This window comes from Silurus aristotelis (genome assembly GCF_946808225.1).
Source record: "Silurus aristotelis genome assembly, chromosome: 17".
NCBI lineage: Eukaryota > Metazoa > Chordata > Actinopteri > Siluriformes > Siluridae > Silurus > Silurus aristotelis.
Window position 1 is genome coordinate 822,834 of NC_139590.1, and position 27,573 is coordinate 850,406.

The 27,573-nt window shown below is 43.0% G+C and overlaps 2 protein-coding genes across 3 annotated transcripts in view; one reads left to right on the forward strand and one right to left on the reverse strand.

Moving 5' to 3' along the window:
* The window catches only part of clec19a (C-type lectin domain containing 19A), a 6,252-nt gene extending 1,453 nt beyond the window's left edge, over positions 1 to 4,799 (reverse strand). The window contains exons 1-2 of the mRNA XM_083566767.1: positions 4,577 to 4,799; positions 107 to 284 (exon numbers count right to left, since the gene is read on the reverse strand). Of these exons, the coding sequence (XP_083422893.1) occupies positions 107 to 284; positions 4,577 to 4,664 (266 nt within the window). The 5' untranslated portion in view covers positions 4,665 to 4,799. The remainder of the gene's footprint in view (positions 1 to 106; positions 285 to 4,576) is intronic.
* Positions 4,800 to 15,430: 10,631 nt separating this feature from the next.
* The window catches only part of smg1 (SMG1 nonsense mediated mRNA decay associated PI3K related kinase), a 32,840-nt gene continuing 20,697 nt past the window's right edge, over positions 15,431 to 27,573 (forward strand). For both annotated transcript variants that reach the window (XM_083566717.1, XM_083566718.1), the window contains exons 1-17: positions 15,431 to 15,708; positions 19,106 to 19,260; positions 21,039 to 21,191; positions 22,215 to 22,351; positions 22,440 to 22,498; positions 23,065 to 23,278; positions 23,426 to 23,551; positions 23,636 to 23,708; positions 23,794 to 23,891; positions 24,812 to 24,985; positions 25,069 to 25,290; positions 25,439 to 25,540; positions 25,621 to 25,890; positions 26,370 to 26,500; positions 26,611 to 26,772; positions 26,892 to 27,010; positions 27,410 to 27,497. In XM_083566717.1, the coding sequence (XP_083422843.1) occupies positions 15,632 to 15,708; positions 19,106 to 19,260; positions 21,039 to 21,191; positions 22,215 to 22,351; positions 22,440 to 22,498; positions 23,065 to 23,278; positions 23,426 to 23,551; positions 23,636 to 23,708; positions 23,794 to 23,891; positions 24,812 to 24,985; positions 25,069 to 25,290; positions 25,439 to 25,540; positions 25,621 to 25,890; positions 26,370 to 26,500; positions 26,611 to 26,772; positions 26,892 to 27,010; positions 27,410 to 27,497 (2,360 nt within the window). In that variant the 5' untranslated portion in view covers positions 15,431 to 15,631. The remainder of the gene's footprint in view (positions 15,709 to 19,105; positions 19,261 to 21,038; positions 21,192 to 22,214; positions 22,352 to 22,439; positions 22,499 to 23,064; positions 23,279 to 23,425; positions 23,552 to 23,635; positions 23,709 to 23,793; positions 23,892 to 24,811; positions 24,986 to 25,068; positions 25,291 to 25,438; positions 25,541 to 25,620; positions 25,891 to 26,369; positions 26,501 to 26,610; positions 26,773 to 26,891; positions 27,011 to 27,409; positions 27,498 to 27,573) is intronic.

Consider the following 27,573-nt stretch of genomic DNA (forward strand, 5'->3'; position numbering starts at 1 on the left):
CCTTAACATTGAAACTGAAATACTATGTCTGATCCTGACCACCGTGTGTGTGTGTGTGTGTGTGTGTGTGTGTGTGTGTGTGTGTGTGTGTGTGTGTGTGTTTTACCTGTGTATGGAGGTGAGTTTTCCTGATCGGTGTCCATTAGAAAACTCTGCACAGTACAGGTCTGACTCGGCCCAGGTTCGGTTCTGGGGGAAGAACCGGTAGCAGTGACCTTCAAACTCGGTCCAGAAGAGTGGACACACAGCCGGCTGTCCCGAGTCCGGAAGCTGCAGGGGCAGAACTGGAGAACGGGGACAAGTTCAGAGACGTAAAACACTGGTGCTGTGGATGATGCTTTTGAGTTCCTGGTTCTTTTCAGGGTTCCTTCATCATAGTTTATGTCTCAGGGGATCACCGTCACCTCTGGCTCACCTCTAATAAAACATCTGGCATGAGAGAATGGGGGGCTAGGGGGTAATTATCTCTTTACTCTGATAGGCTAGTGAGATTTGGATGGACAGCTCCCTGACCAGGAATAGAGACATTTGGTGAATTTTGGAGTCCCAGTCAAGTCAAGTCAAGTCAAGTCAAGAGGCTTTCATACCAGTGACTCAAATCATTAGATTCTTGATGTGTGGTTTCTGATTTTATCAGTGATTCTTTCAGAAAGATACATCAGTGCAGGTCAGTTTCTGGAGATTGGTTTGTGATCACTGACAGCCACAGAGATGCCCACAGCAGAGATTCAATTCCCTCTATTTTGTCAATTAACTGAATAAACTCAAATTTTAAATGTCTTCAATGGACGTCTTGTTTATGGTTAAAAATCATCATCAATCATTATATCCTCATTAACTGGATTTATGCTCCCAAATCAATCACGTTTTTATGGGTGGGACTGAAGTGAACGAATAATATGATCTAGTCAGTAGAGGGTCATGGATTTCTACATGAATATGTATTCAATTATTCCCAATAGTCCATTTTCTTCATTTCATACTGTAGCATTTGACTTTTGTGCTGCTGTAAGGAGCAGAACATCCAAGTGTCATCTTTACATTAGAGTTTCTGTCCAGTCAGATTTCATCTAGCAGGCGTCCAAAACCATCTGCATTTTCACCTCCTTTGATTGGATGGTCAGAGAGAGTCACTAGTCATAGCTCACAAACTGCATTTGTAGCAAACTGAACAATCTTCAATAAATTCATGTGGATTTAAAATCTGTTCTTTAAAACCGATTTAATCACAGACACACTTACAAGCACATTTACAAGAAAAGCTGGACGTCGTGAGTTCAAAACAGTTGTTACGCTTTTTCATCACCCGTTTATACTTTTGTGTTTTCTTTCCTGTAGAATTTGCCGAAAAACACACAATTTGCCTTCATTGTAAATCCCCAGGAAAACCCTAATGAACAAAACACAGGAACCCCGGGGTGATGTGAGGAAGTGTGTGTGTGTGTGTGTGTGTGTGTGTGTGTGTGTGTGTGAGGAGGTGAATATCGGTGCTTTTGCTGGAGATGATGTATGTGGAGGTGTGTGTGTGTGTGTGTGTGTGTGTGTGTGTTTGTGTGTGTGTGTGTGTGTGTGTGTGTGTGTGAGGAGGTGAAGATCGGTGCTTTTGCTGGAGATGATGTATGTGGAGGTGTGTGTGTGTGTGTGTGTGTGTGTGTGTGTGTGTGAGGAGGTGAAGATCGGTGCTTTTGCTGGAGATGATGTATGTGGAGGTGTGTGTGTGTGTGTGTGTGTGTGTGTGTGTGTATGAACGTGTGTGTGTGAGGAGGTGAATACCGGTGCTCCTGCTGGAGATAATGTATGTGGAGGTGTGTGTGTGTGTGTGTGTGTGTGTGTGTGTGTGTGTGAGGAGGTGAATATCGGTGCTTTTGCTGGAGATGATGTATGTGGAGGTGTGTGTGTGTGTGTGTGTGTGTGTGTGTGTGTGTGTGTGTGTGTGTGTGTGTGTGAGGAGGTGAAGATCGGTGCTTTTGCTGGAGATAATGTATGTGGAGGTGTGTGTGTGTGTGTGTGTGTGTGTGTGTGTGTGTGTGTGTGTGTGTGTGTGTGTGTGTGTGAGGAGGTGAATATCGGTGCTTTTGCTGGAGATGATGTATGTGGAGGTGTGTGTGTGTGTGTGTGTGTGTGTGTGTGTGTGTGTGAGGAGGTGAAGATCGGTGCTTTTGCTGGAGATGATGTATGTGGAGGTGTGTGTGTGTGTGTGTGTGTGTGTGTGTGTGTGAGGAGGTGAATATCGGTGCTTTTGCTGGAGATGATGTATGTGGAGGTGTGTGTGTGTGTGTGTGTGTGTGTGTGTGTGTGTGTGTGTGTGTGTGTGTGTGAGGAGGTGAATATCGGTGCTTTTGCTGGAGATGATGTATGTGGAGGTGTGTGTGTGTGTGTGTGTGTATGAACGTGTGTGTGTGAGGAGGTGAATACCGGTGCTCCTGCTGGAGATAATGTATGTGGAGGTGTGTGTGTGTGTGTGTGTGTGTGTGTGTGTGTGTGTGTGTGTGAGGAGGTGAATATCGGTGCTTCTGCTGGAGATGATGTATGTGAAGGTGTGTGTGTGTGTGTGTGTGTGTGTGTGTGTGTGTGTGTATGAACGTGTGTGTGTGTGTGTGTGTGTGTGTGTGTGTGTGTGTGTGTGTGTGTGTGTGTGTGTGTGTGTGTGTGTGTGTATGAACGTGTGTGTGTGAGGAGGTAAATACCGGTGCTCCTGCTGGAGATGATGTATGTGGAGGTGTGTGTGTGTGTGTGTGTGTGTGTGAGGAGGTGAATATCGGTGCTTCTGCTGGCGATGATGTATGTGGAGGTGTGTGTGTGTGTGTGTGTGTGTGTGTGTGTGTGTGTGTGTGTGTGTGTGTGTTTGTGTGTGTGTGTGATGAGGTGAATATCGGTGCTTCTGCTGGAGATGATGTGGAGGTGCTGTTGTGGCTCCAGTGAAAGGAGACGTGTTGAATTGTGTTGATTGTGTTTGTTGTGTTTGTGATGTTCAGTGTGACTGTATGAGATCCTGTGTGTGATGCAGCTCTGATCTACTGCACTTCTTTATTATACTGCGTTATAATGTAAAGGTGGATTGATTCAGGTAGAACATCACTGAAGGTCTACACGACCTGATACTGGATCCGGAAGTGAACCAGAGAGATTCCTTCACTTTATCTTCACCCCACTGATTAATCAAGTTCACTGATTTCAGTCTCAATGTTTCTTTTCTTTCTCTTTCTTTATTTTTGTTTCTTGCTCAAAATCTTCAATTAATTAACAATCTTTTTTCGGTCATGAATTCAGGTAAGAGTTTCTTCTTGAACGTTCTTAAATCAGCTTTTGAAAAACATCATGATTACCGTAATTTCCGGACTATTAAACGCACCCATATATAAGCCACACCCTCTGAATTGTACAAAGATGTTTATTTTGAACATGAATACGCCGCACCTGTCTATAAGCCGCATGTCTACACTGAAATTAATGAACTTTACACAGGCTTTAATGAAAGACAGTGTCTGTTACACGGCTTGTATCTAAACAGTAGCTACCAAGAAAGTCATTGTTCACTGTCAGTTTTTCTTCTGGCATCGTCGTGAGTTTAAAAATCACCATCGTTGAATCTTTTCTCCCGATGCCATGCAGCTCAGAACACAGGTGAAGTGTGTTTTCATGCCCGGTTGTTTTCAGTGTGATGAATGATTTGTTTTTTTGGCTAGAAGTTTGTGAAACCGGGAAAAACCCAGGAAAAACCCATATATTAGCCGCTTCATTGTTTAAGCCGTGGGGTTCAAAGGCGTCGGAAAAAAGCGGCTTATAGTCCGGAAATTACGGTAAGTTTTTTAAAGAAATGAGCGTTTTGACAATTTTCAGGTTGATGTTTTTATTTCCTTGTATTTCGTTATGTTTTTTAACTCGTTTATTTTTTTCAAAGAATGAACAGAATTCGATGTTTCACTTGGACTAAAAGATTAAACACATTTAAAATAAAATACAAGAAAATTAGTTTTAGCCACAAAAACATGGACTGAACCATAAACAACACCAAATATTAAAATTCTATTAACTGAAAATAAAATAAAATGTTAATATATTAATATTAATGACTCTCATGAAGCAGTGAAGTGTTTAATCCTGTACAGCAAAAATCCACGAGGAAACTCAACACACCAAACTCACAGATTCAAAAACTGAGAGATGAGAGTACAAAGCTTCTGTGATGTTCTGTAATGTTCTGTAGGAACCTGGGAGGTTCTATATGGTTCTGTGAGGTTTTGTGAGGTTCCATAAAGTTCTGTAAGGTTCTATACGAATCTGTGAAGTTTCTCTATGGTTATTGGATGTTCTGTATGGTTCTGTGGTTCTGTAAGATTTTCTAAGATTCCATATGATATTGGCTTTAAAGGGTTATGTAAGGTTCTTTAAGCTTCTGTAATGTTCTGTATGATTCTGTGAGGTTCTGTATGGCGACATGAGGTTCAGTAAAGTTCTGTGAGGTTCTGTAAAGTTCTATATGATATTGTAAGGTTTTGTTAGGTTCTGTGTGGTTCTGTAAAGTTATGTGAGGTTCTGTGTGGTTCTGCAGGAGTAAGAATCTAGTTGGACTCACCCTGAGTGATCTTCATGCTGGTGGAAGGAAAAGCCCAAAGAGGAATGCTGCTGAAGCACAGAGCAGAGAACAGTCCACACCAGAGCATTTTCACACAGCAATGTGGATGAATAAGGGAGTATGTGTGTGTGTGTGTGTGTGTGTGTGTGTGTGTGTGTGTGTGTGTGTGTGTGTGTGTGTGTGTGTGTGTGTGTGTGTAGATTGGGATCGTTAAAGGGGTGGGCGAGACTCCTAAACACTCATCCAGACTCTTCATACTGGGACAGAGAGAGAGAGAGAGAGAAAGAAAGAGAGAGAGAGAGAGAGAGAGAGAGAGAGAGAGAGAGAGAGAGAGAGAGAGAGAGAGAGAAAGAGAGAGAGAGAGAGAGAGAGAGAGAGAGAGAGAGAGAGAGAGAGAGAGAAAGAGAGAGAGAGAGAAGAGAGAGAGAGAGAGAGAGAGAGAGAGAGAGAGAGAGAGAGAGAGAGAGAGAGAGAGAGAGAGAGGGAGAGAAAGAGAGAGAGAGAGAGAGAGAGAGAGAGAGAGAGAGAGAGAGAGAGAGAGAAAGAGAGAGAGAGAGCCTTTAGTGTTGCACAAGTCAGTGCAGTCTTAATGCCGGTCCCAAGCCCTGATAAATGTATGTATGTGTGTGTGTGTGTGTGTGTGTGTGTGTGTGTGTGTGTGTGTGTGTGTGTGTGTTTTACCTTTCTGGGTGGCGGTGTTCAGGAGACCAAGTGGAAAGGGAGTAAGGCCAGGAACATTGGAGGTGTTTAAACTGTTCTATCATGGTGTGGATGGAAAGAGAAATGGTGTAGGGGTGATTCTGAAGGAAGAGTACAGTAAGAGTGTAGTGGAGGTGAAGAGAGTTTCTGATAGGGTGATGAACGTGAAGCTGGAAGTTGAAGGCGTGATGATAAATGTCATCAGTGCTTCTGCTCCACAAGTTGGCTGTGAGATGGAGGAGAAGGAAAGATTCTGGAGTGAATTAGATGAAGTGGTAGATGGTGTACCTAGGAAAGAACGATTGGTGATTGGGGCAGACTTTAATGGACATGTAGGTGAAGGGAACAGAGGTGATGAGGAGGTGATGGTAGGTATGGTTTTAAGGAGAGGAATGTGGAAGGGCAGATGGTGGTAGATTTTGCTAAAAGGATGGAAATGGCAGTGGTGAACACGTATTTTAAGAAGAAGGAGGATCATAGGGTGACGTATAAGAGTGGAGGAAGGTGCACACAGGTGGATTATCTTCTATGTAGGAGATGCAACCTGAAGGAGATTGGAGACTGTAAGGTGTTGGCGGGGGACAGTGTAGCTAGACAGCATCGGATGGTGGTCTGTAGGATGGTTTTGGAGGTGAAGAAGAAGAGGAGGAGAGTGAGGACTGAAAGAAGAATAAGATGGTGGAAACTGAAGGAGGAAGAGTGTAGTGTGAGGTTCAGGGAAGAGGTCAGACAGGAGCTCGGTGGTGGTGAAGAGATGCTGGATGATTGGGGAACTACTGCAGGAGTGATGAGGGAGACAGATAGAAAGGTTCTTGGTGTAACATCTGTAAATAGAAATGAAGACAAAGAGACGTGGTGGTGGAATGAGGAAGTGCAGGAGAGCAGAAGGAGAAAGAGGCTGGAGAAACAGAATTGGGATCGACAGAGTGATGAGAAAAGTAGGCAGAAGAACAAGGAGATGCAGCAGCAGGTGAAGAGGGATGTGGTGAAAGCCAAGGAAAAGGCATATGAGGAGCTGTAGGAGAAGTTGGACACTGAGGAGGGAGAAAAGGATTTATAGCGATTGTCCAGGCAGAGGAACCGAGCTGGGAAGGATGTACTGCAAGTTAGAGCAATAAAGGATGGAGATGGAAATGTGTTGACTAGTGAGGAGAGTGTGTTGAGAAGATGGAGGGAGGATTTTGACCTGATGACATACCGGTAGAAGCATGGAGATGTTTAGGAGTTTTTAACCAGATTGTTCAAGATGTTGGAAGGTGAGAAGATGCCTGAGGAATGGAGAAGGAGTGTGCTGGTACTGATCTTTAAGAATAAGGGAGATGTGCAGATCTGCAGTAACTACAGGGGAATTAAGTTGATCAGTCACACCATGAAGTCACACCACTGGGAAAGAGTAGTAAAAGCCAGGCTGAGAGAAGAGGTGACTAGAAGAGTATCTGAGAGAGTGTGTTAGAGAAGTGAAGAAAAGAGTGCAGGCAGGGTGGAGTGGGTGAAGAAGAGTGATAGCAGGAGTGATTTGTGATAGAAGAGTATCTGTGAGAGTGAAAGGGAAAGTTTATAGGACTGTGGTGAGACCTGAGATGTTGTATGGATTAGAGACAGTGGTATTGAGTAAAAGACAGGAGGTGGAGCTGGAGGTAGCAGAGCTGAAGATGTTGAGATGTTCGTTGGGAGTGACGACGATGGACAGGATTAGAAATGAGTTTATTAGAGGGACAGAGCATGTAGGACGTTTTGGAGACAAGGAGAGGGAGGTGAGATTGAGATGGTTTGGACATGTACAGAGGAGGAACATGGGTTATATCAGTAGGAGAATGCTGAGGATGGAGACACCAGGAAGGAGGAAAAGAAGAAGAACAAGGAGGAGGTTTATGGATGTGGTGAGGGAAGACATGCAGGTAGATGGTTTGAAAGAGTATGTAGAGGACAGTTATGGGAGCTAATCCCACCCTAATGGGAGTAGCTGAAAGAAGAGGAATCATCAGTTTTTGAGTTAAATCATCTAATCAACTAGGTCTGGGCTGGGTTTAGGTTGCATCTCAGCTGGTTTTGGACTGTTTAGACTGGGCTATAATATAGGTTTGGGTTTAGACTGTCTGGGTTTTGGTGTTTTGAATTTAGACTGGATCTTCATGTTCAAACATGACTCTTTCATTCATAGTGTATATGTGTGTGTGTGTGTGTGTGTGTGTGTGTGTGTGTGTGTGTGTGTGTGTGTGTGTGTGTGTGTGTGTGTGTGTGTGTGTGTGTTGCTCTGAGATTAACCAGCGCCCTGTGTAATCCCACCTCACAGCCCACAGTGTTCAGAGGACAGGACAAAACATCACTATTTGCAGCTGCCTCTATTTTTTGTGTCCACACTCTCAGATATTGTCTCATTGCCATGTTCTTCAGTGATGACTGGTTCAACTTCAGTCTTCCAAAACCCTGCAGACCCTGACGCTATTGAAGGCCAACAGATCCATTCTTATCTCTCCGAGGAGCCTCGACTGATACCATGAGAGACAGGACACACTGATATGAGTCACTCTGCAGCCTCTTACAGTCCGAGTCTATTCTCAGACCTGCTGCTGCTGCTGCTCGAAAATAAACCACACCATAATTACATTCCAGGAGGCCACGTTGCTTGAGAGAGGTCAAGAGGAAGCTAAGAGGCTGTGACTGACCACCAGACCATCAGCCCTTCAGGAGACAGAGATGTTCTACACAAACAGTCACTGTGTTTTACTGGTGGATTATGATTGATTGACATTCACTCTCAGGTGGGAAGGAGTAGCTCTGTGGTAAAGACTGGGTTTAGACTGGGATAGGGTTATGGTTTATGGTTGGATGTAGACTGCATTAGGGCTAATGGATGGATTAAGGTTAGACTGGGATTAGACTGGGCAGTATTAGAATATAGGGTTAAATTAAATAGGGTTAGAGTTTAGGGTTGGGTTTAGGCTGGTTTAGATTGGGTTAAGGTGAGGGTTAGTTAGATTGGGCTGAAGGTGGATTTAGACTAGGTTAGGGTTAGAGTTTAGATTGGGTTAAGGTTAGGTTTAGACTGGTTTATTGTTTATAGTTGGGGTTAGACTGGGTTAGGAGTCATGTATATACATGTATATCAACAATGCAATAATTGCTAATACTAAATAATTGTCTTTTTTTGTCTTTACATTACAGAAACAGATTAATGTGTGTATTTGTATTCATCTACACCCTTCATCTTCTTTACAAACTGTAAAACTTTAAAACCCTCCAGTGGCTTTCAGACTGCAGGTAATAACTTCATGCTCTGATGAGTCTCCCAGGACCTTCAGACCTCCAGGGGGCGCCATGAATTTTACAATACTTTCAAATTTACCTTGGTTCAATAACTTTTTTTACGCAGCCATCGGGCGCCCCCTGGTGGTGATGGAAAAGACCACTAGAGCAAAAAGTGATAAATAAATTATTTTTATTTAATAATTAAATTATGGAAGTAACAGCTGAAGATTTAGACAACGCTGTGAATCGGAAGCGTTTCGTATCTATTTGGAGTAAAAATCACAAAAAACAATGATGAAAAGAAGAGAAACAAACCTGAAACTTTAAAATTTTCCTCCAAATTTGAGACATAATGAAGAATTTTTATTTTACTTCTGTTTTTGATTTAATTGAAAAAGGACAGTACAAATATTAGAAAAACATCTCCAAACTGAGAAGAATGGACCTGCTGCTGTAAACAACCCTGAGAATGTTGGAAACGTTTTGATGACCTTCAGTGCAGTCTGTTATCTGACATACAAGAAGCACATGTAGCACCAAGGTCTTCCTGAAGCCAATCGAAGGAGGAACTTTACAGGAACCTTGACTTATTCATAGTGTTTCTGCTATACCATGATGTGACAGTCAGCAGAACTCCAGCTCAGCACCTCAGTGGGGTTTAAACTCGCAACCTCCTGTTTTTTAGCTGAACCTCAGACAAAGAAGTTACGGTTTTGTCTTTCTGATTCCCACGGATGCAGATATGATGATCTCGATGTGGGGAACTCGTCTGTAATGTGATGCTTATTCAAACAGTTAATGTTAATGGATGGATGGATAGATAGATAGATAGATAGATAGATAGATAGATAGATAGATAGATAGATAGATAGATAGATAGATAGATAGATAGATAGATAGATAGATAGATAGATAGATAGATAGATACTTTATTGTCATTGCATTGTACAGGTACACAGCAACGAAATGCAGTTTGGCATCTACCAAAAGTGCAAAATGTAGCAGTCGTGCAAAAGTGCAGATAAACATCTAGCATATTTACAGCAAGTGGTATATATGAAAGTATATACAGTGAATAAATATAAAGGTGTACAGTGATTAAGAAGAAATGTGCAGAAATGAAAGGTTACAAGATCACAAGATTATGGCATTAAGAAGTAGCAAGCTGAATAAACAGTCTACTATATATAAAAAAATATATATAAATATAAATACACATACATTATATACACAAATGAATGTGAAATGTTGGGCAGAATGTACAGTAATGATATAAAGATACATAAAGATATAAAAAGTGCAGATGTACTGAGGAGTGAAAAAGATATACTATGTAGTATGTACATGTATTATACAGAGGTTATATATAGTGTTTTGTTTGTGTTTGTTTTGTAGTGATCTAACAGTGTAGTGTAGAGTTCAGTAGTGTGATGGTGAAGGTGATGGTGGATGGAAAAAAGCTGTCCCTGATCCTGCTGGTTCTGGTGCGTAAGTTCCTGTATCTCCTTCTTGATGGAAGGAGGTTAAACAGTTTATGACTGGGATGTGAAGAGTCCTTGATGATGTTGTGAGCTCTGCGCAGACATCTGCCTTGGTGAAGGTGTTCAATGGCAGTTAGTTGGGTGCCAGTGATGGCGGTTTTGACCACCCTTTGCAGTGCTTTACGTTCACACACAGTGGAGCCTCCGTACCATACGGTGATGGAGTTGGTCAGGATGCTCTCAATGATGCAGCGGTAGAAGCTCGTTAAAATCCCCGGGGACAGATGAGATTTCTTGAGACTTCTCAAGAAGTACAGGCGCTGTTGTGCTTTTTTAACCAGAGCTGACGTGTTCTGCTGCCAGGACAGATCCTCAGAGATGTGAACTCCCAGGAACTTAAAGCTGGAGACTCGCTCTACCTCGGTTCCATTGATGTTGACTGGTAGATGTCTCCCGCTGTTGGATTTCCGGAAGTCCACAATGAGCTCTTTGGTCTTTGTGGCGTTGAGGGTCAGGTTGTTGGTGGCACACCATGCTGCCAGATTACGGATCTCTTCCCTGTAGGCCGATTCGTCGTTGTTTTCGATCTGGCCGACCACGGTGGTGTCATCTGCATACTTGATGAAGATGTTGGCGTTATACAGAGGAGCACAATCGTGGGTGAACAGGGAGTAGAGCAGTGGGCTCAGAACACAACCCTGCGGTATGCCAGTGTTCAGAATGAGGGTTGAGGATAACTGGTTTCCCAACCTGACAGATTGAGGTCTGTTGGTGAGAAAGTCCAGGATCCATCTGCAAGTGGAGGTGCAGATACCCAGTTCACTGAGCTTAGTGATCAGTACAGTGGGGAGGACTTTATTGAACACAGAGCTAAAGGCACTGGTATGATGGTAGTGGTCTTCATGCATGTAGGAACCGTGGCTTGGGCCAGTGACAGGTTAAAAATGTCAGTGAAAACCTGTGCCAGTTGTCCAGCGCATGCTCTGAGAACACGTCCCTGTATGCCATCCGGGCCAGCTGCTTAGCGTGCATCTACTCTGCTGAACACTGAATAGACGTCCGTTGTTGAGAGTGAAAGTGGGCTGTAAGCAGTAGAAGAGTCCGTGGTTGTTGTAAAATGTCCTGTGCTTTGATCAAAACGAGCAAAAAAGTGATTGAGCTCGTCCGGTTGGAAGGCACTGCTGGTTGGTTGAGCTGTAGGTTTGTAGTCTGTGATGGACTGGATGCCTTTCCACATGCGTCTGGAGTCAGAGTTGTGGAAGTGCTCTTCTATGTGGAGTTTGAATGTGAATTTTGCTTTCCTGATGCCTCTTTTCAGGTTGGTCCTGGCTCTGTTGTAGTCTTCTGCACTGCCAGATTTAAAGGCAGCATCTCTTGCTTTCAACAGGAGACTTCAGAGTTCATCCACGGCTTCTGGTTAGGAAAGCATTTCACGTGTTTGACGGTAGTGACATTGTCAATGCACGTGTTAATATGGTCCAAAACAGATGAAGTGTAAATGTCCATGTCTGCTTTGTCTTGATGCTGTCAATGTAAAAAAGAAATGGATAAAAAAATACAAGTCAATAAAGTATGGTGATGTCTGAAATGCTGCTGAGGAAGATGAGGAATAAAACACTCAGGGTTGTGAAGATGAAGAGGGTTCATGTGGTTGATCAAATTGAAAGCATCAAAAGTCTAATCAAGAAAATATGTTCGGAGGAATCTAGTGGCTGAAGGTCTGATAATAAAAACCCATCGTTCCCTTTCGGTTCCTCTTGGCCACCTTCTCCGCTCTACAGAAGCCATGTTGTTTTTTACAGTGTAACCATGTTGCCTAGCAACACGATGTGGACCTGTGGTCAGACGGAGAGCAGCATGGAGGACGGTGAGGAGATGTGCTGGGATTTATTCACCTCATGGCCCCAGGAACATCTTCTCCCAATCCTGATCCATGTTCAGGGTTATATCATGTGGTAGCAGAGATTGATAGAGTACTTCCTCTGTGACAGGAAATAGTTTCAGAACTGCATCTATCTGTCTATTCTCAAATTAAAGCTGCTTTGAGACAATATTCATTGATAAAGCGCTAAACAAATAAACTGTAATTAAACTGAATTAAATATGATATTTAGAAATGACTTTTTAAAATAAATAAATAAATATAAAGGGTTTAATTAATACCTAAGATACAAATTCATCAATAAATAATCACCATTTAGATTTACAAAATATAATAAGCGTAGGATTAAATAAAACAATGTGTCTAGAAATGTTCCTTAGGCTTTATAGGATCAGTTGCAAAAGTATTGGCACCCTTTGTAAAGACAATCTTAATTTATTGACATTTATGTCCATAGCTTTACCCAGGGTGCCAAAACTTTTCAGAGCTGACGCGATTAATGGCATGAATGTCATGAGTTAACTTGTGCATAACTGAGTGTGTTAAAGAAATAAAAGACTGGATGACTCATAAATTTCTACTTTTAAATTCTGATAAGACGGAGATTTTGCTCATCGGCCCAAAAACCCGTACACAGAAGCTCCAGCATCTCAACCTGCATTTAGACGGATGTTCTGTAACTACTAGTTCAACAGTAAAAGACCTGGGAGTTATTTTAGAGCAACTTGTCCTTCAAATATCATATCAACCAAGTTACAAAAACAGCTTCTTCCACCTTAGAAATATTTCTAAGTTAAGAAACATGTTGTCTATATCTGATGCAGAGAAGCTCGTCCATGCGTTTATGACCTCCAGACTGGACTGTTGTAATGCATTACTAGGTGGAGGTCCTGCATCATTAATAAACAAGCTTCAGTTAGTCCAGAATGCAGCAGTCAGAGTCTCACAAGGTCAAGAAAATATGATCACATAACCCCAATCTTATCGTCCCTACATTGGCTTCCTGTTAAGATTCAAATCCACTACAAACTACTGCTACTTACCTACAAAACACTAAATGGTTTATCTCCATGTATCTCCAGTCTTCTAACACGCTACAATCCGCCACGCTCCCTGAGATCTCAAAACTCTGGGCTTCTAGTAGTTCCTAGAAGAGCAAAGTCCACTAAAGGTGGTAGAGCATTTTCACATTTAGCTCCTAAACTCTGGAATAGTCTTCCTGACAGTGTTCGGGGTTCAGATACACTCTCCCAGTTTAAGTGCAGATTAAAGACGTATGTTTTTAGGGAGTTCTACACATAACACACATCACATCATAACCTTGTGCTCCAGAACATCTGATCACATGCACATTATCAACTTGTGCTGTTAATATCATGAACAGCAGCTACGCTAATTCCTCTCCACTGCTTCTTTTTCTCTCTCCATCCCGAGGCTTCCTGAGGTTCCTCCAGCTCCAGTCACCTTCCACCTCGTGATGATTACAGACCTTTGAAGAAGTAGATGCCGAACTCGCAAACATCACGAACCATCTAGAGACGTACCAGTGCCAACTGGATCCCGCTACATGTGTGGAGTTTGACATTGGACTTCCTGGAGTGTTTAAAGGCTCTGGCATGGAGAAGCTGATGCTGGATCTGTGATGATCACAAATGCTGAGCTTATAAAACTAGGAGCTACTGACCATAAAGACTGTATAAAACTGCAGAAAGAACATCACTTATAATCTTATACTCCAGTGCTCATGTTAGTTCTCACTCTCCAGTGTTCTGTATTGTTGAAAGATTTATGATCAAACTCTTGATGTCACCCAAATGAGGATGAGGTTCTGCTTTTGAGTCTGGTTCCTCTCAAGGTTTCTTCCTCATTACATCTAGGGGAGTTTTTCCTTGCCACAGTCTCCACGGTGCTCATCAGAGATAAACACACACCTTCACCTTCACTGTTGATTTGTGTAAAGCTGCTTGTCTGTTGTGAAAAGCGCAATACAAATAAACTTGACTTGACTTGACTTGGATAGTCGCAACTTAATCGCACATTTTATTCTGTTCTAAATGTACCTTAAATTAATACTTTTATAGTTTTTCATTCTCTAATTAATATGTATAAATATTGCTTTATGCAAATGTATGTTTATTATTAGTGAACCCAAACTCAACATAGAGCATGAAGACTAAATATTTTTTTAAATGTTTTAAAGAAATTATGGTGTTTTAAATGACGTAAATCATCAGGACACCAAACGCAACCTTTGCTATGTTTCCACACGGACGGTTTTAATTGCCGGATGTGTGCATTATGATGAATTTTGGTGCTGATTTGAAAAAGTAAAACAAATGCTTAGTAAATAAAAATTATTTTGCGGTGGAGTTTATATATTTTACCTCTTTAGGTTTATTTATTTTATATTTTTAATAAAAATGGTCACACAGAAATGCGTGCTGCATTAAGTATTTTCGCAACCTTTCGCAACATCATTCCAGAGATGTTTTTACACCTTTACTGAAGCCTACCAGTGAAAAGGTTCATTGTTTGATTATGATTTGGAAAGATGCACATCTCTCCATCTAAGGCCTCACAAGGCAGATCAGAGCCATAAGGTCAAAGGAACTGCCTGCAGAGTTTAGAGACAGGATTAGTGCACAGATCTGGGGAAGGCTACAAAAAACTGCTGCTGCACTGAAAATTCCCAAGAACACAGTGGCCTCCATTATGGCAAAATGGAAAATGTGTGTCACATCCAGCACTATTCCTATGGAAGCCTGTTTGGATTTTGCAAAAAACGCACCTGAACTCTCCGACTGTGTGAAGCAAGATTCTCTGGTCTGATTGAACTGTTTGGCCTCATTTCTTAACATTATGTCTGGAGGAAACCAGACATAATCACCTGCTCAAAACCTCCCCAAAACTGAAGCATGGTGGTGGTAGCATCACACTGTGGGGGTGTTTTTCTGCAGCAGGCACTGGAAGACTGGTCAGGGTAGGGTTAAGGGAAAGCTGAATGAAGGAAAGTACAGAGATCTGCTTAATAAATACATGTTCCACATCAGTCTGGGCCGAAAGTTCACCTTCCTATTGAACATCTCTGGAGAGACCTGAAAGTTGCTGTCCACAGATGTGGAATTGCTGCCAGAGGTGCCTCAACTCAGAACTGGGTAAAGCGTCTGAATAATTACGGAAATGTGATATTTCAGTTTTATTTATTTATAAAAAAAAAAAACCCCAGACATTTCTAGAATGCTGTTGTTCTTGGTCAGAATGGGGGACTGAGTGTAGGCTCATAAGAATATAAATTATTTGAAAGACTGTAAAATCAGTCACACAACAATATTGAAAAAGTGAAGGGTCTGAATGCACATTGCAGGTGTAGGTGATTTAAACACAGACAGTAAAGCAGATAAAGAGGCTTTTTTATTGATTTATATTTTTTAAGTAATTTATTACAAATTGAGTTTTTGGATTTCGGCATAAACGCAATCACCGGAGGCGGGGAGATGCACATACGCGCTCTGACCACTAAGTGTCAGTGTTGCGCGGCGCGCCGAAGCGCTCCCACGTGACCGCAGAAGCAGAGGGGAGGGTCAGGCCGCACCGCTCGCACTTTTCAAACACGGCGGTGGTTCGGTCCGCGATTCAGCAACAGCAGCTTCACGGCTCGGTGCAGGTTCGAGCGCTCAGAGTTCGGTCAGACTGCGCGGACGTTTTCCCCGTGGCGCAGCGGGTCATGCAGTCCTGGCGAAGGTAATGAGCCGCAAAACCCTCGGGTCTCGGCTTAGCAGCGCCCATAAACTGCACCGGAACTGGAATGACTGGCAGCCCAGGTAGGTGTCTCTCCGTCACGGCGCGTTTTTCTACGAAAGCTCGTGGATTCACACTGGGCCTTATCGCTTATTTCAGGGAACCCCAGCGTTCGACACGCTCTCTGACTCTTAATAGGTGTAACACGGCGCAGCAGAACGCGTTCGCTTTAACCGGAGGTTTGTTGTTTTAATAGTTTATTATAAAAACTATAGAAGTCGGTGAACTTATCAATACACCCCCCCCCCCAACACGCAAGGTTAGCTCATTAGCTAGCATCGACCCCAGCTAAACTATTTAGTTCTCCCTATACAGTCACGATATCGTTTTCCAAACTACACCAGTGTATCGTTAATTAAGCATTATAACCCGTGTGTGTATATTATGATTTATATTGTGATTAATAGAGAAACGGTTTCCGCCGCTGTGCCCAAACCTTATTCGTGGGGGCGGCTGTGTCCCAAACCGAGCCGCACTCCGCTTCCTTAGTGCACTACTTAGGAAACAACCTGCACGCGATCTAGTGTTCTGCGCGTTTGTGGTTGTTTGGGACGCAGCCGCGTTCTCTGGCTATGTTTTAATGATAGACGGTTATTAATATTTTAATATGAAGTTACTAAAGTTTAGTAAGTGTTACTGTATACGTTTTATATTTAATGTAACCGAGTCTTTACTAGATCGGCTTGTGAATAAAATCGTGTACTTTGTTAGTATTTTTTTTGTTTAAGGTGTAATTAATGGTCGGAGCGCGCGCGCGCTTTCTCCCTCATAACCACCTCGCTGTTTATTTTAATAAAAATGTAGGTTTATAAAATGTATAAAATCTGATAAAGCGCTGATCGTTAAACGTTTAATGAAAACTTTGATGTTAGCCACCTGGCTAAAGGTAATGCTAGCGCGTCAGACGGCGCCGCGTATTGACGGTTAGCATGTTAGCCTGTTTAGCATGCTAATTCTCTCTTTCAGGATTGAACTGATATAGTACAGTTATTATAATTAATATAGATAAGGCCATTAATAAGGGTTTTTCTTTTGTTTGTTAGACGAATAAAAAAAATTAGGTTAGTAACAGTATGTTTGCTAGGCTATGCTATGCTAGCTGTCATGCCTCCGTTAGACCGTGTGGTAAAACTCGGATTTAACCCGGGATTAACTGATCGTGAGCTCTAATCCCGGCATCAGGACTGAGGGATTTACTGTAATATCTGATCTCTGAGATTATGAACTGTACAGGATGTGAACAGGACTGGTGTGTTTATTACTGATGTTAGGAATGTTAGCATGCTAAATCAGACCCTCAGGGTTCTACACAGGGGCAGTTTGTGTGGTAAAATCAGACCCTCTGGGTTCTACACAGGGGCAGTTTGTGTGGTAAAATCAGACCCTCAGGGTTCTACACAGGGGCAGTTTGGGGTGAAATCAGACCCTCAGGGTTCTACACAGGGGCAGTTTGGGGTGAAATCAGACCCTCAGGGTTCTACAGAGGGGCAGTTTGGGGTGAAATCAGACCCTCAGGGTTCTACAGAGGGGCAGTTTGGGGTGAAATCAGACCCTCAGGGTTCTACAGAGGGGCAGTTTGGGGTGAAATCAGACCCTCAGGGTTCTACACAGGGGCAGTTTATGTGGTAAAATCAGACCCTCAGGGTTCTACACAGGGGCAGTTTGTGTGGTAAAATCAGACCCTCAGCGTTCTACACAGGGGCAGTTTGTGTGGTAAAATCAATCCCTCACGGTTCTACACAGGGGCAGTTTGGGGTGAAATCAGACCCTCAGGGTTCTACACAGGGGCAGTTTGTGGTAAAATCAGACCCTCAGGGTTCTACACAGGGGCAGTTTGGGGTGAAATCAGACCCTCAGGGTTCTACACAGGGGCAGTTTGGGGTGAAATCAGACCCTCAGGGTTCTACACAGGGGCAGTTTGGGGTGAAATCAGACCCTCAGGGTTCTACACAGGGGCAGTTTGTGGTAAAATCAGACCCTCAGGGTTCTACAGAGGGGCAGTTTGGGGTGAAATCAGACCCTCAGGGTTCCACACAGGGGCAGTTTGTGTGGTAAAATCAGACCCTCGGGGTTCTACAGAGGGGCAGTTTGGGGTGAAATCAGACCCTCAGGGTTCTACAGAGGGGCAGTTTGGGGTGAAATCAGACCCTCAGGGTTCTACAGAGGGGCAGTTTGGGGTGAAATCAGACCCTCAGGGTTCTACAGAGGGGCAGTTTGGGGTGAAATCAGACCCTCAGGGTTCTACACAGGGGCAGTTTATGTGGTAAAATCAGACCCTCAGGGTTCTACACAGGGGCAGTTTGTGTGGTAAAATCAGACCCTCAGCGTTCTACACAGGGGCAGTTTGTGTGGTAAAATCAATCCCTCACGGTTCTACACAGGGGCAGTTTGTGTGGTAAAATCAGACCCTCAGGGTTCCACACAGGGGCAGTTTGTGTGGTAAAATCAGACCCTCAGGGTTCTACACAGGGGCAGTTTGTGTGGTAAAATCAGACCCTCAGGGTTCTACACAGGGGCAGTTTGTGTGGTAAAATCAGACCCTCAGGGTTCTACACAGGGGCAGTTTGTGTGGTAAAATCAGACCCTCAGGGTTCTACACAGGGGCAGTTTGTGTGGTAAAATCAGACCCTCAGGGTTCTACACAGGGGCAGTTTGTGTGGTAAAATCAGACCCTCAGGGTTCTACACAGGGGCAGTTTGTGTGGTAAAATCAGACCCTCAGGGTTCTACACAGGGGCAGTTTGTGTGGTAAAATCAGACCCTCAGGGTTCTACACAGGGGCAGTTTGGGGAGCCGCTTATGGAGCTGGAGATTTGTAGCTTGACTAAGTGTCTGTTTAACAATGAGGAACGTGGTGATGAAGTGATGAGTTTCTTCTCTCCAGGAAACTCAAGTTCACTTCAGGAGCAGACGCGAGTGCAAAAGTTTACACTGATCTAATATCTGTGCATTTCTTTCTTTTTTCTTATTTTCTGTTTTTTTTCTTGCTTTTTCCTTATTGTTTCTTGTCTTTATTTTTATTTGATTCTAAATGTTTTGTTTCTTTATTAGTTGTATTCTTCTTTAGATTATTTTCTTTTTTTCTTATTCTGTTTCTTTTCTTTTTATTCCCTTATTCAATGTTTCTCTGTCTATTCCTTTCTGCATTTTTTTCCTTTTTTCCACTTAACTTGTTTGATCTCTAAACTTTTGCACTGACACTGGAGACTCCTTCCAGAAACGCTATGAAAGCGATGCCACCTGATGCCAGAACTGCTGTTAGAGAACATTCATCAACAGCTCCTGACCAATCAGGATGCAGGATTCAGCAGCGGGTGTGAAGTGTTAGACGAGGAAATTTGTGTGAGCTGTTACGGGGCTGGAAAAGTGTGTGTATGTGTGTGGGAGAGTTTAAACCTTACTGTGTGTGTGTGTGTTTCAGAAGCGACAGCCAGGAAGGTGTGAAGTGCAGCAGCGTCTCCAGAGAGCACAGTTCAGCAGCTGTATACGACCCAGTGACCTCCGAGCAGCCGGGAACACCAACACCACCTCTGCACCATGACTCCTACACCACTCACAGCTCACTGGAAGAAGGAGGTGTGTGTGTGTGTGTACATCTCTATCGTCACTCATGATTTCTCCTTCTTTCCCCTTATTTTCTTATATTAAAATTATTCAATATACTTAATTATTTAAAAATATTAAAAATTATATTTAAAATGTCGTTTTAAGTGAAATCACCCACGAAATACATTCAAGAAAAATATATTTAAAATAAATAAATTAGGTGACGTATATGTCATTAGTTAATTAATTCAGTGTTATTATAATTCATACATTTTATAATATATTTATAAACATGAACTTATATAACACATTTGGTTTAAATTTGACCACATTTTGATTTAATGATTAAATCATTTGAATATTTATCTCTTTATTGATTAATTAATAAAGGATAAAAAAAGGCAACAGATGAGAGAAAAACAAACATTGAATAAGTAAAAAAGGAAAAAAAAAAGAAATAGAATATATTGTTTTCTTAAATAAATTGTATTCTTTTTTACTTATCCAATCTTTATTGTTTTGCTTTCTTATCTGTTGTTGCCTCTTATTCTATCCTTTTTTAATTTTTTTTGTTATACTTTATTTCGTGTTTTTTTTTTTTTTACTGTATTCTTTACTTATTTTCTTGTCTTTTAATTTTTTTTTTAAGTCTTTCTTTTACTCTCTTTTTCTTTTTTTATTCTATACAGTGGAGAAGAGTGATAGCAGGAGTGATTAGTGATAGAAGAGTACCTGAGAGAGTGTGTTAGAGAAGTGAAGAAAAGAGTGCAGGCAGGGTGGAGTGGGTGGAGAAGAGTGATAGCAGGAGTGATTAGTGATAGAAGAGTATCTGTGAGAGTGAAAGGGAAAGTTTATAAGACTGTGGTGAGACCTGAGATGTTGTATGGATTAGAGACAGTGGCATTGAGTAAAAGACAGGAGGTGGAGCTGGAGGTAGCAGAGCTGAAGATGTTGAGATGTTCGTTGGGAGTGACGACGATGGACAGGATTAGAAATGAGTTTATTAGAGGGACAGCACATGTAGGACGTTTTGGAGACAAGGTGAGGGAAGTGAGATTGAGATGGTTTGGACATGTGCAGAGGAGGGACATGGGGTATATCAGTAGGAGAATGCTGAGGATGGAGACACCAGGAAGGAGGTTTATGGATGTGGTGAGGGAAGACATGCAGGTAGTCTCCTAATGTGGCGGGAAATAAAGATGGCCGACTGCCACGTCTCACCGTGTTTAGACTCGTAATGTGTATCAGATATTAACCACTTCCTGAGAAGATGAGCTCGAGCGTACAGCTGGGGGTGTGTGCTGAAAAACCTTCTCCACACACACACTGAACATGATGGAATAATTTCAGGTGGAGAGGAAATGAGTGAGGGATCTCTTGTAGGTGGAGTAAAAATCTCGTATCGAGGGGTAGATACATGGATGAAGTGCGACACACCTGTATAAGCTTTCACTCTATACCTTTCAGACGTTTTCATATTTATCTAATCAGACATTCAGAAAAAACAGAATGTCTACTGTTGCTCCCTCCTCCTGCTGAGAAACTAATCACAACCAAATAGAGCTTGTAGGTGTCTGGGCCCTGGCTGAGGTTCTGTAGTGCTCGGTGTGTGGGTTTTTTTCTTCTCTTCTCGCAGTGTAAAGATGAAACCTGTCAGGACGGATCCTGATCAGAAAATGGAACTAAAAGCACAGTGGAGTTTGGAAAGCACCGAACTGACTCATCGTGTGTGTGTGTGTGTGTGTGTGTGTGTGTGTGTAGAGTAGGTTTTAACCAGCTTTTATTTCTTTTTTTTTAAATAAACACAGGTGTGTTTGACGCTGATGGAGGCCACGGTGAAAATACATTTGGTTGGAAGTCGCTGGGGCAAGAGTTGAGGATCAATGATGTGACCACGGATTTACCCAGTTTTCAGCATGGACACCGTGCTTTAGCTGCAAAGGACATGAGGAAATCACAGGGTGGGTGTGAACACACACACACACACAGTGCGCTGTGAGTTGTAGTGTGTACAGAACCGTGGTTCTCCCCCAGTTTATACACATCCAATTAAAATAGTATTATATGAAGTGTGTGGGTGCGTGCGCTCGCTCGCTCAACAATATAGGTCTTTCAACTTCCTAGTTTCAAGGAAAATAAAAAATAAACTGTTTAGACCTCAAATTAATTAATTAATTTGGGGAGCAGAGTTAATTAATGTATTTAACACTGAACTGAGTACCAGACTACTAGCATTTTTAATCTACCTTTCTAATCTCTCTCTCCCCCTTCTCTCTCTCTCTCTCTCTCTCTCTCTCTCTCCCTTCTCTCTCTCTCTCACCCCCCCCCCCCTCTTTCCCTTCTCTCTCTCTCTCTCTCTCTCTCTCTCTCTCTCTCCCCCAATCCCTTCTCCCTCTCTCTCTCTCTCTCTCTCCCCCTTCTCTCCCCCGCGTGCTCTCTCTCTCCCCCTTCTCCCCCCCCTCTCTCTCTCTCTCTCTCTCTCCCTTCTCTCTCTCTCACCCCCCCCCTCTTTCCCTTCTCTCTCTCTCTCTCTCTCTCTCTCTCTCTCTCTCTCCCCCAATCCCTTCTCCCTCTCTCTCTCTCTCTCTCCCCCTTCTCTCCCCCGCGTGCTCTCTCTCTCTCTCTCCCCCCCTTCTCCCCCTCTCTCTCTCTCTCTCTCCCCCTTCTCCCCCTCTCTCTCTCTCTCTCTCTCTCTCTCTCTCCCTTCTCTCTCTCTCACCCCCCCCTCTTTCCCTTCTCTCTCTCTCTCTCTCTCTCTCTCTCTCTCTCTCTCTCTCTCTCTCTCTCTCTCTCAATCCCTTCTCTCTCTCTCTCTCTCTCTCTCTCTCCTCCCTTCTCCCTCTCTCTCTCTCTCTCTCTCTCTCTCTCTCTCTCTCTCTCACCCCCACCCCCCTTTTTCCCTTCTCTCTCTCTCACTCTCTCTCAATCCCTTCTCCCTCTCTCTCTCTCTCTCTCTCCCCCCTGCGTACTCCCCCCCCCCCCAGATCGACCGCAGGCTCATTCTGATGAGTCTCGGCTCTCTAATCTCCTGCGTAGGGTGTCTCGGGAGGACGATCGGGACCGCAGGTTAACTACCTTGAAACAAATGAGGGAACTTATTGTGCACTCGGAAAACAAGGTGGTAAGTTTTTGGCGCTCGGTACGAACCCGTCCCTGTGAGACGAATTATTTGAGCGTGTTTGATTATAACTGGTTATTATCTGTTGCAGGTCCTGGTTAAACAGTTGGATACCATTTTGAGCACCCTGAATGATATTTTAAATGAAAGGTAGGATTCAATGTTTAAATAAATTCCTGTTTGAGAGGAATATTGAGCAGGTGTTTAATCTGAGAGCACATGAGCATAGAGAAGAGTTTTTCTGTAATTATTCTGCTGATTACGTGCTACGTTATGACGCACAGGTGGTTTTATTTGGGGATTTTCTCTGAATAGACACAATCTTATTTGTGGAACCCTTTTTTTTTTTTTTTTTTTTTCTCTTGGGCCTGCGCTGCTGAAACAATGATTTATAGCCAAAAAATCACCAAAATGTATTTATTTATACTTGATTTAATATCTGTGAAATAAATAATAAAAAAGGAACATGGAAAAATAGAGAATGCATGTACAGAATGTTAACAATTAATAATTGCTTATTTTATAAAAAATAAAAAATTTAAGCACTAGATAGATAGATAGATAGATAGATAGATATAGATATAAAATTTGTTTATGCTCCAAGTTTAAAGGCGTTTGGTCGAGTTTTATCCATATTTTATCATGTAATTAAACTCTTATCTGAGGGAATTAATGTTTTATTAATTTGTTTACTTTTCTAATTCCTGCGCTTGCAGCAGTAAACTCCTCCACGAGCTTCGTCAGGAAGCGGCGTGCTGCCTGGGTTTGCTCTGTGCTGCCCTCAGCTATGAGACTGAGAAGATCTTTAAGTGGATGTTTGTGAAGTTCAGCAGCAGCAGTAAGGACGAGGTGAAGCTGCTCTACCTGGTGGCCGTGTACAAGGCTCTGGAGACGGCAGGGGAGAAGAAAGCCTTCTCGCCCGTCATGCAGGTGAAGTTATCAGACTTCCGGCTGCTCCATAAACCCTTAGCCAAAAGTATTCGGACAGACTTTCCACCCATATGTGGTTCTTTTCCTCCAAACTGTGAACACGTGATTTAGTGTTCAGATTCCTGGATGTTTTTTCTTTGTGTGTAGTTGGTGATGGGAAGCCTCCAGTCCATCCTGGAGAACCTGGACACTCCAGAGCTCCTGTGTCAGAGCGTGAAGTGCATCCTGCTGTTGGCTCGCTGCTACCCGCACATCTTCAGCACCAACTTCAGAGTAAGCTTCAGCAGCATCGTTCCCTCACACTGCTCCGTCTCACAGCTTGGAGACAAGACTAATTGTTGGCTTTGTTCTCCTCAGGACACTGTGGACATCCTGGTGGGGTGGCACATTGACCACACACAGAAACAGTCCCTCACTGTTCAGGTGTCTGGTAAGGGGAGAGAGTGTGAGAGTGTGTGTGAGAACAAGTGTGTTTATTTAGACCCATGTTCTGAAAAACCCTTTGGTGCATGCAGGTTGGTTACAGAGTCTGGAGCAGTTCTGGGTGGCTGATTTGACCTTTTCTACCACACTTTTGGGCCAGTTTCTGGAGGACATGGAAGCATATGCAGAGGTACACACTTTCCAACAGCGTTGTTTTGTTTGGAAGATATTTGCGCCGTAAAGTGCTGTGCAAAGGTCCACATTCTCTGTGCATGCTCGACACAGACCTGCGATTCTCTCGATGAATCCAAACATCATTTAAAGTCAACAACTTTAGTTCCAGCAAATGCAGATGTGAAACCTTTATCAGATCCTGTTGTTTCTGACTTTGCCTTAAAGTGTTTACAGAAGAAAATCAAGCTCTGATGAGATCATGTGTGTCTCTAGTAGAAGCTGGCAGATTTGACAATTTCTTTAACTGAGCACTAGGGTTAGGGATCCAACTTGCCGATAATGGATTAATCAACTGATTGTTTTTAAAACGTATACCAAACAAATAAAACAAGATGTAAAATAGTACTGAACGTTATTTCAAAAACTATCAATATGGATTTTTCTATTCATATTGATAGTTTTTCCGGGTTACATCAGCGCAGGAGCAGCAGAGATGGTCCGCTGTCATTATACAGCGCAAGAGCGGCCTCTAGAGGTCAATCACTGACACCACGTGCTGTCTGTTTTAACATGAGACCACGGGCTGCACTTCATTCATGGTTGTTTTTAGCACATTAAAGTTACCAGATAAAATTAACTTAATTTAAATTAACAAATTTTAGCTTAAAGCTTTATTATTTCAAAAAAATAGTTATGCTTAAAATGGCAATTTTAAAAGGCCAGAGCTTTGAAATAAATTTTTTTTTTGTGCAAGTTCTGTTAAATTTTACATGGAGAGTTACCTATGTTTACTTTTTAAAAAAAAACATTATAGAAACTCGGTTATCTGAGATCCAATCGGTTGTGCTGAGGTAGCTTGAATAAAACTGATTAACTTTTTTACGTTGGTTATTGATGTTGGGCTCAGCTCCTGCTTACTGTTCTGACTCTTGTTAGGATCTGAGCCACGTGGTGTCAGGTGAGGCCGTAGACGAAGACGTCCCCCCGCCAGCCGTGTCTCTGCCCAAATTGGCAGCTCTGCTGCGCGTCTTCAGCACGGTGGTGCGCAGCATCGGGGAGCGATTCAACCCCATACGTGGTCCGCCAATCACAGAGGCGTACGTCACCGACGTAAGTTGAGACACTTCAAAGGTAACCACGACGACGATTGAAAGGAAAGCACGTGCGGGGTTAATGTTTTCTCTCTGTCTCAGGTGTTGAACCGCGTGTTGGGGTGCATCACCGCGGCTAAGCAGGTTTTCTTCTCCGAGGCTGTTCTGACTGCGGGGAACGAGTGTGTGTGTGTGCTGCTGACCAGCATGGACTCGAGCAGCCAGCTGACTGGAGCGGTCATTTCTTACGGCCTGGACCAGCTGGAGAGCTGCTGCTCATGTAGCGCAGAGTACAGCGTGGGCGTCCTGAACCTCCTCACACTGGTGACTGTCACCAAATAAATTCATATATAACTGCAGTTCATATGTTGTGTTTGATGTAGTATGAGATTTCATCAGCACATCCTGGTAATGCTTAATACATAATAGCAGCTGTAGATGTTTCTATTTATTTATTTATTTTAATATGCAGATTGTTGAGCAGATCAACACCAAGCTGCCTGCTACGTTTGTAGAAAAGCTCCTGGCTCCCACCTCCCAGCTCCTGGAGCTGCGTTTCCACAGAGAGAGAGAGGTACGGCTACAGTTCATGACGCAGATGTTAATTTTCACTTAACTTTTTTTTTCCTAGCGTTGATTTTGTTTGTGTGGCAGGTCATGGTGGCGGCGCACAGCGTGTACCAGGCGGTGCTGAGCCTCAAGAACATTCCCATCCTGGAGGCGGCGTATAAGCTGGTGCTGGGGGAGATGGGCTGTGCCGTCAACAGCCTGCTGGCACCGCTGGGTCTTCCTGCGGCGTGTCCCAACATCCAGCACACGGCCTTTAACCAGCTGCATTTCCGCCCAGACCGCGCAGAGTTCATCCTCATCTTCAACCTCAGCACCCTCACCACCATCGGCAACACAAAGAACTCCCTGATCGGGGTGCGTCTCCGTCAGTCTTATACTAGAGATTGGTTGCATCACACTTGCTAATAACTAATCGATTAAATGGATACTGGATAAATACACACTTCATGTAATATAGTACTGAACTTCATTATAAAAAAAGTATAGAATAATGGAAGTGTTAAAATAAACATGAATGTTTTAATTATAATAAATATAATTATAGAAATTGTAAATAATAAATATAGCGTGCTCTGCGCAGCACGTAGTATCGTGTGTTAAAACAAATGGCGTGTGATGTCATTGATTCGCTTCTAGAGGTCGCTCTGAGTATCAGACTTTTCCCCGGAAAAACTATCTGTAGGGGTTTTTACTGATAATTTCAGCAATTGACTATCGGTGCCGTTCAGTGGGAAAAATCGACTTCCCATTGGTCAGAAGGTGTGACACTGTTTTTATAGTAACAGCTCATTCACAGCGACGGTCCATGATGGTGTGTGTGTTTGCTGTTACAGATGTGGGCACTGTCTCCCACTGTGTTTGCGCTTCTCAGCCAGAACTTGATGTTGGTTCACAATGAGCTGGCCGTGCACTACCCTGCTGTCCAGTACTCTGTGCTCTACACGCTCTACTCACACTGCACCAGGTACACACACACACACACACACACACACTTCCTCCAATATGGGTCTGTTAAATGTATTTTTAATTATTATTTCGTCCAAGTGTTTATTTTTCTTTCTTTCTCTGAGACAGACACGAGCATTTCATCTCCAGCAGCCTCAGCTCCTCGAGTCCCTCGCTCTTCGATGGTGCAGTCATCAGCACAGTTACCACGGCAACCAAGAAGCATTTCAGCACCCTCCTTAGTCTGTTGGGGGCGCTGCTGTGTAAGGAGCGCCTAAACTCTGAGGCCAGGTATCACATGCCTTTATCTCTCCCTCTCTCTTTCTCCTCTGTAGGTCTCTGTACTCATTCCTAGTGTAAGGTTTATTTTTTGCTCGACTCTAAAAGACTTGTGTGTTGGTGGTTTTCAGGAAGCTGCTCCTCACCTGGTCACTGGAAGTGAGTCAGATGATGAAGAAATCTGAAACCTACTCCCCGCTTTTCTCCTTGCCCTCCTTTCAGCGATTCTGTAAAGGACTTCTGACAAACGGTGAGCATTTTCAGTTTACGTGCAGAAACTCTGATGTAGTGACACAGTGATGCTGTCGGTGATCATCGTGTCCGCCCTGCTCCCTACTGAAAGGGCAGTAGTTTGAGGGCACTGATGGGAAAGATCTTCTGTTATGATCCTCATGTATGAACCTCTATAATGCATAAGTATTTCTCGATCAGGCTTCTTCCACATGCCATAAATACAAACATATGTTCAGCTACTTTCAATAAAATTAATGCATTTTATATAATATTATATATATATATACCTGCTACTTCTTTAAATCATATCTTGTATATTTAACCAGTTGTAATAGTTGTGTATGAAGTGTATGGATTATACATCAGTTTGTTTTTGCTCTGAAACAAATCCTTTGGTTTTTTTTTTTCTCTGCAGCGTTGAATGAAGACCCCACCCTGTGTCTCCAGACGTGCAACAGCCTACAGGTCCTGTCCTCGTCCCTCCCAATGGAGCTCCTACAGAGGTCAGAGCGTGTATTTGTACAGAAATAAGTACACTGTACAGTCAAAAGTTTGTGGGCACCTGACCATGAGATTGGC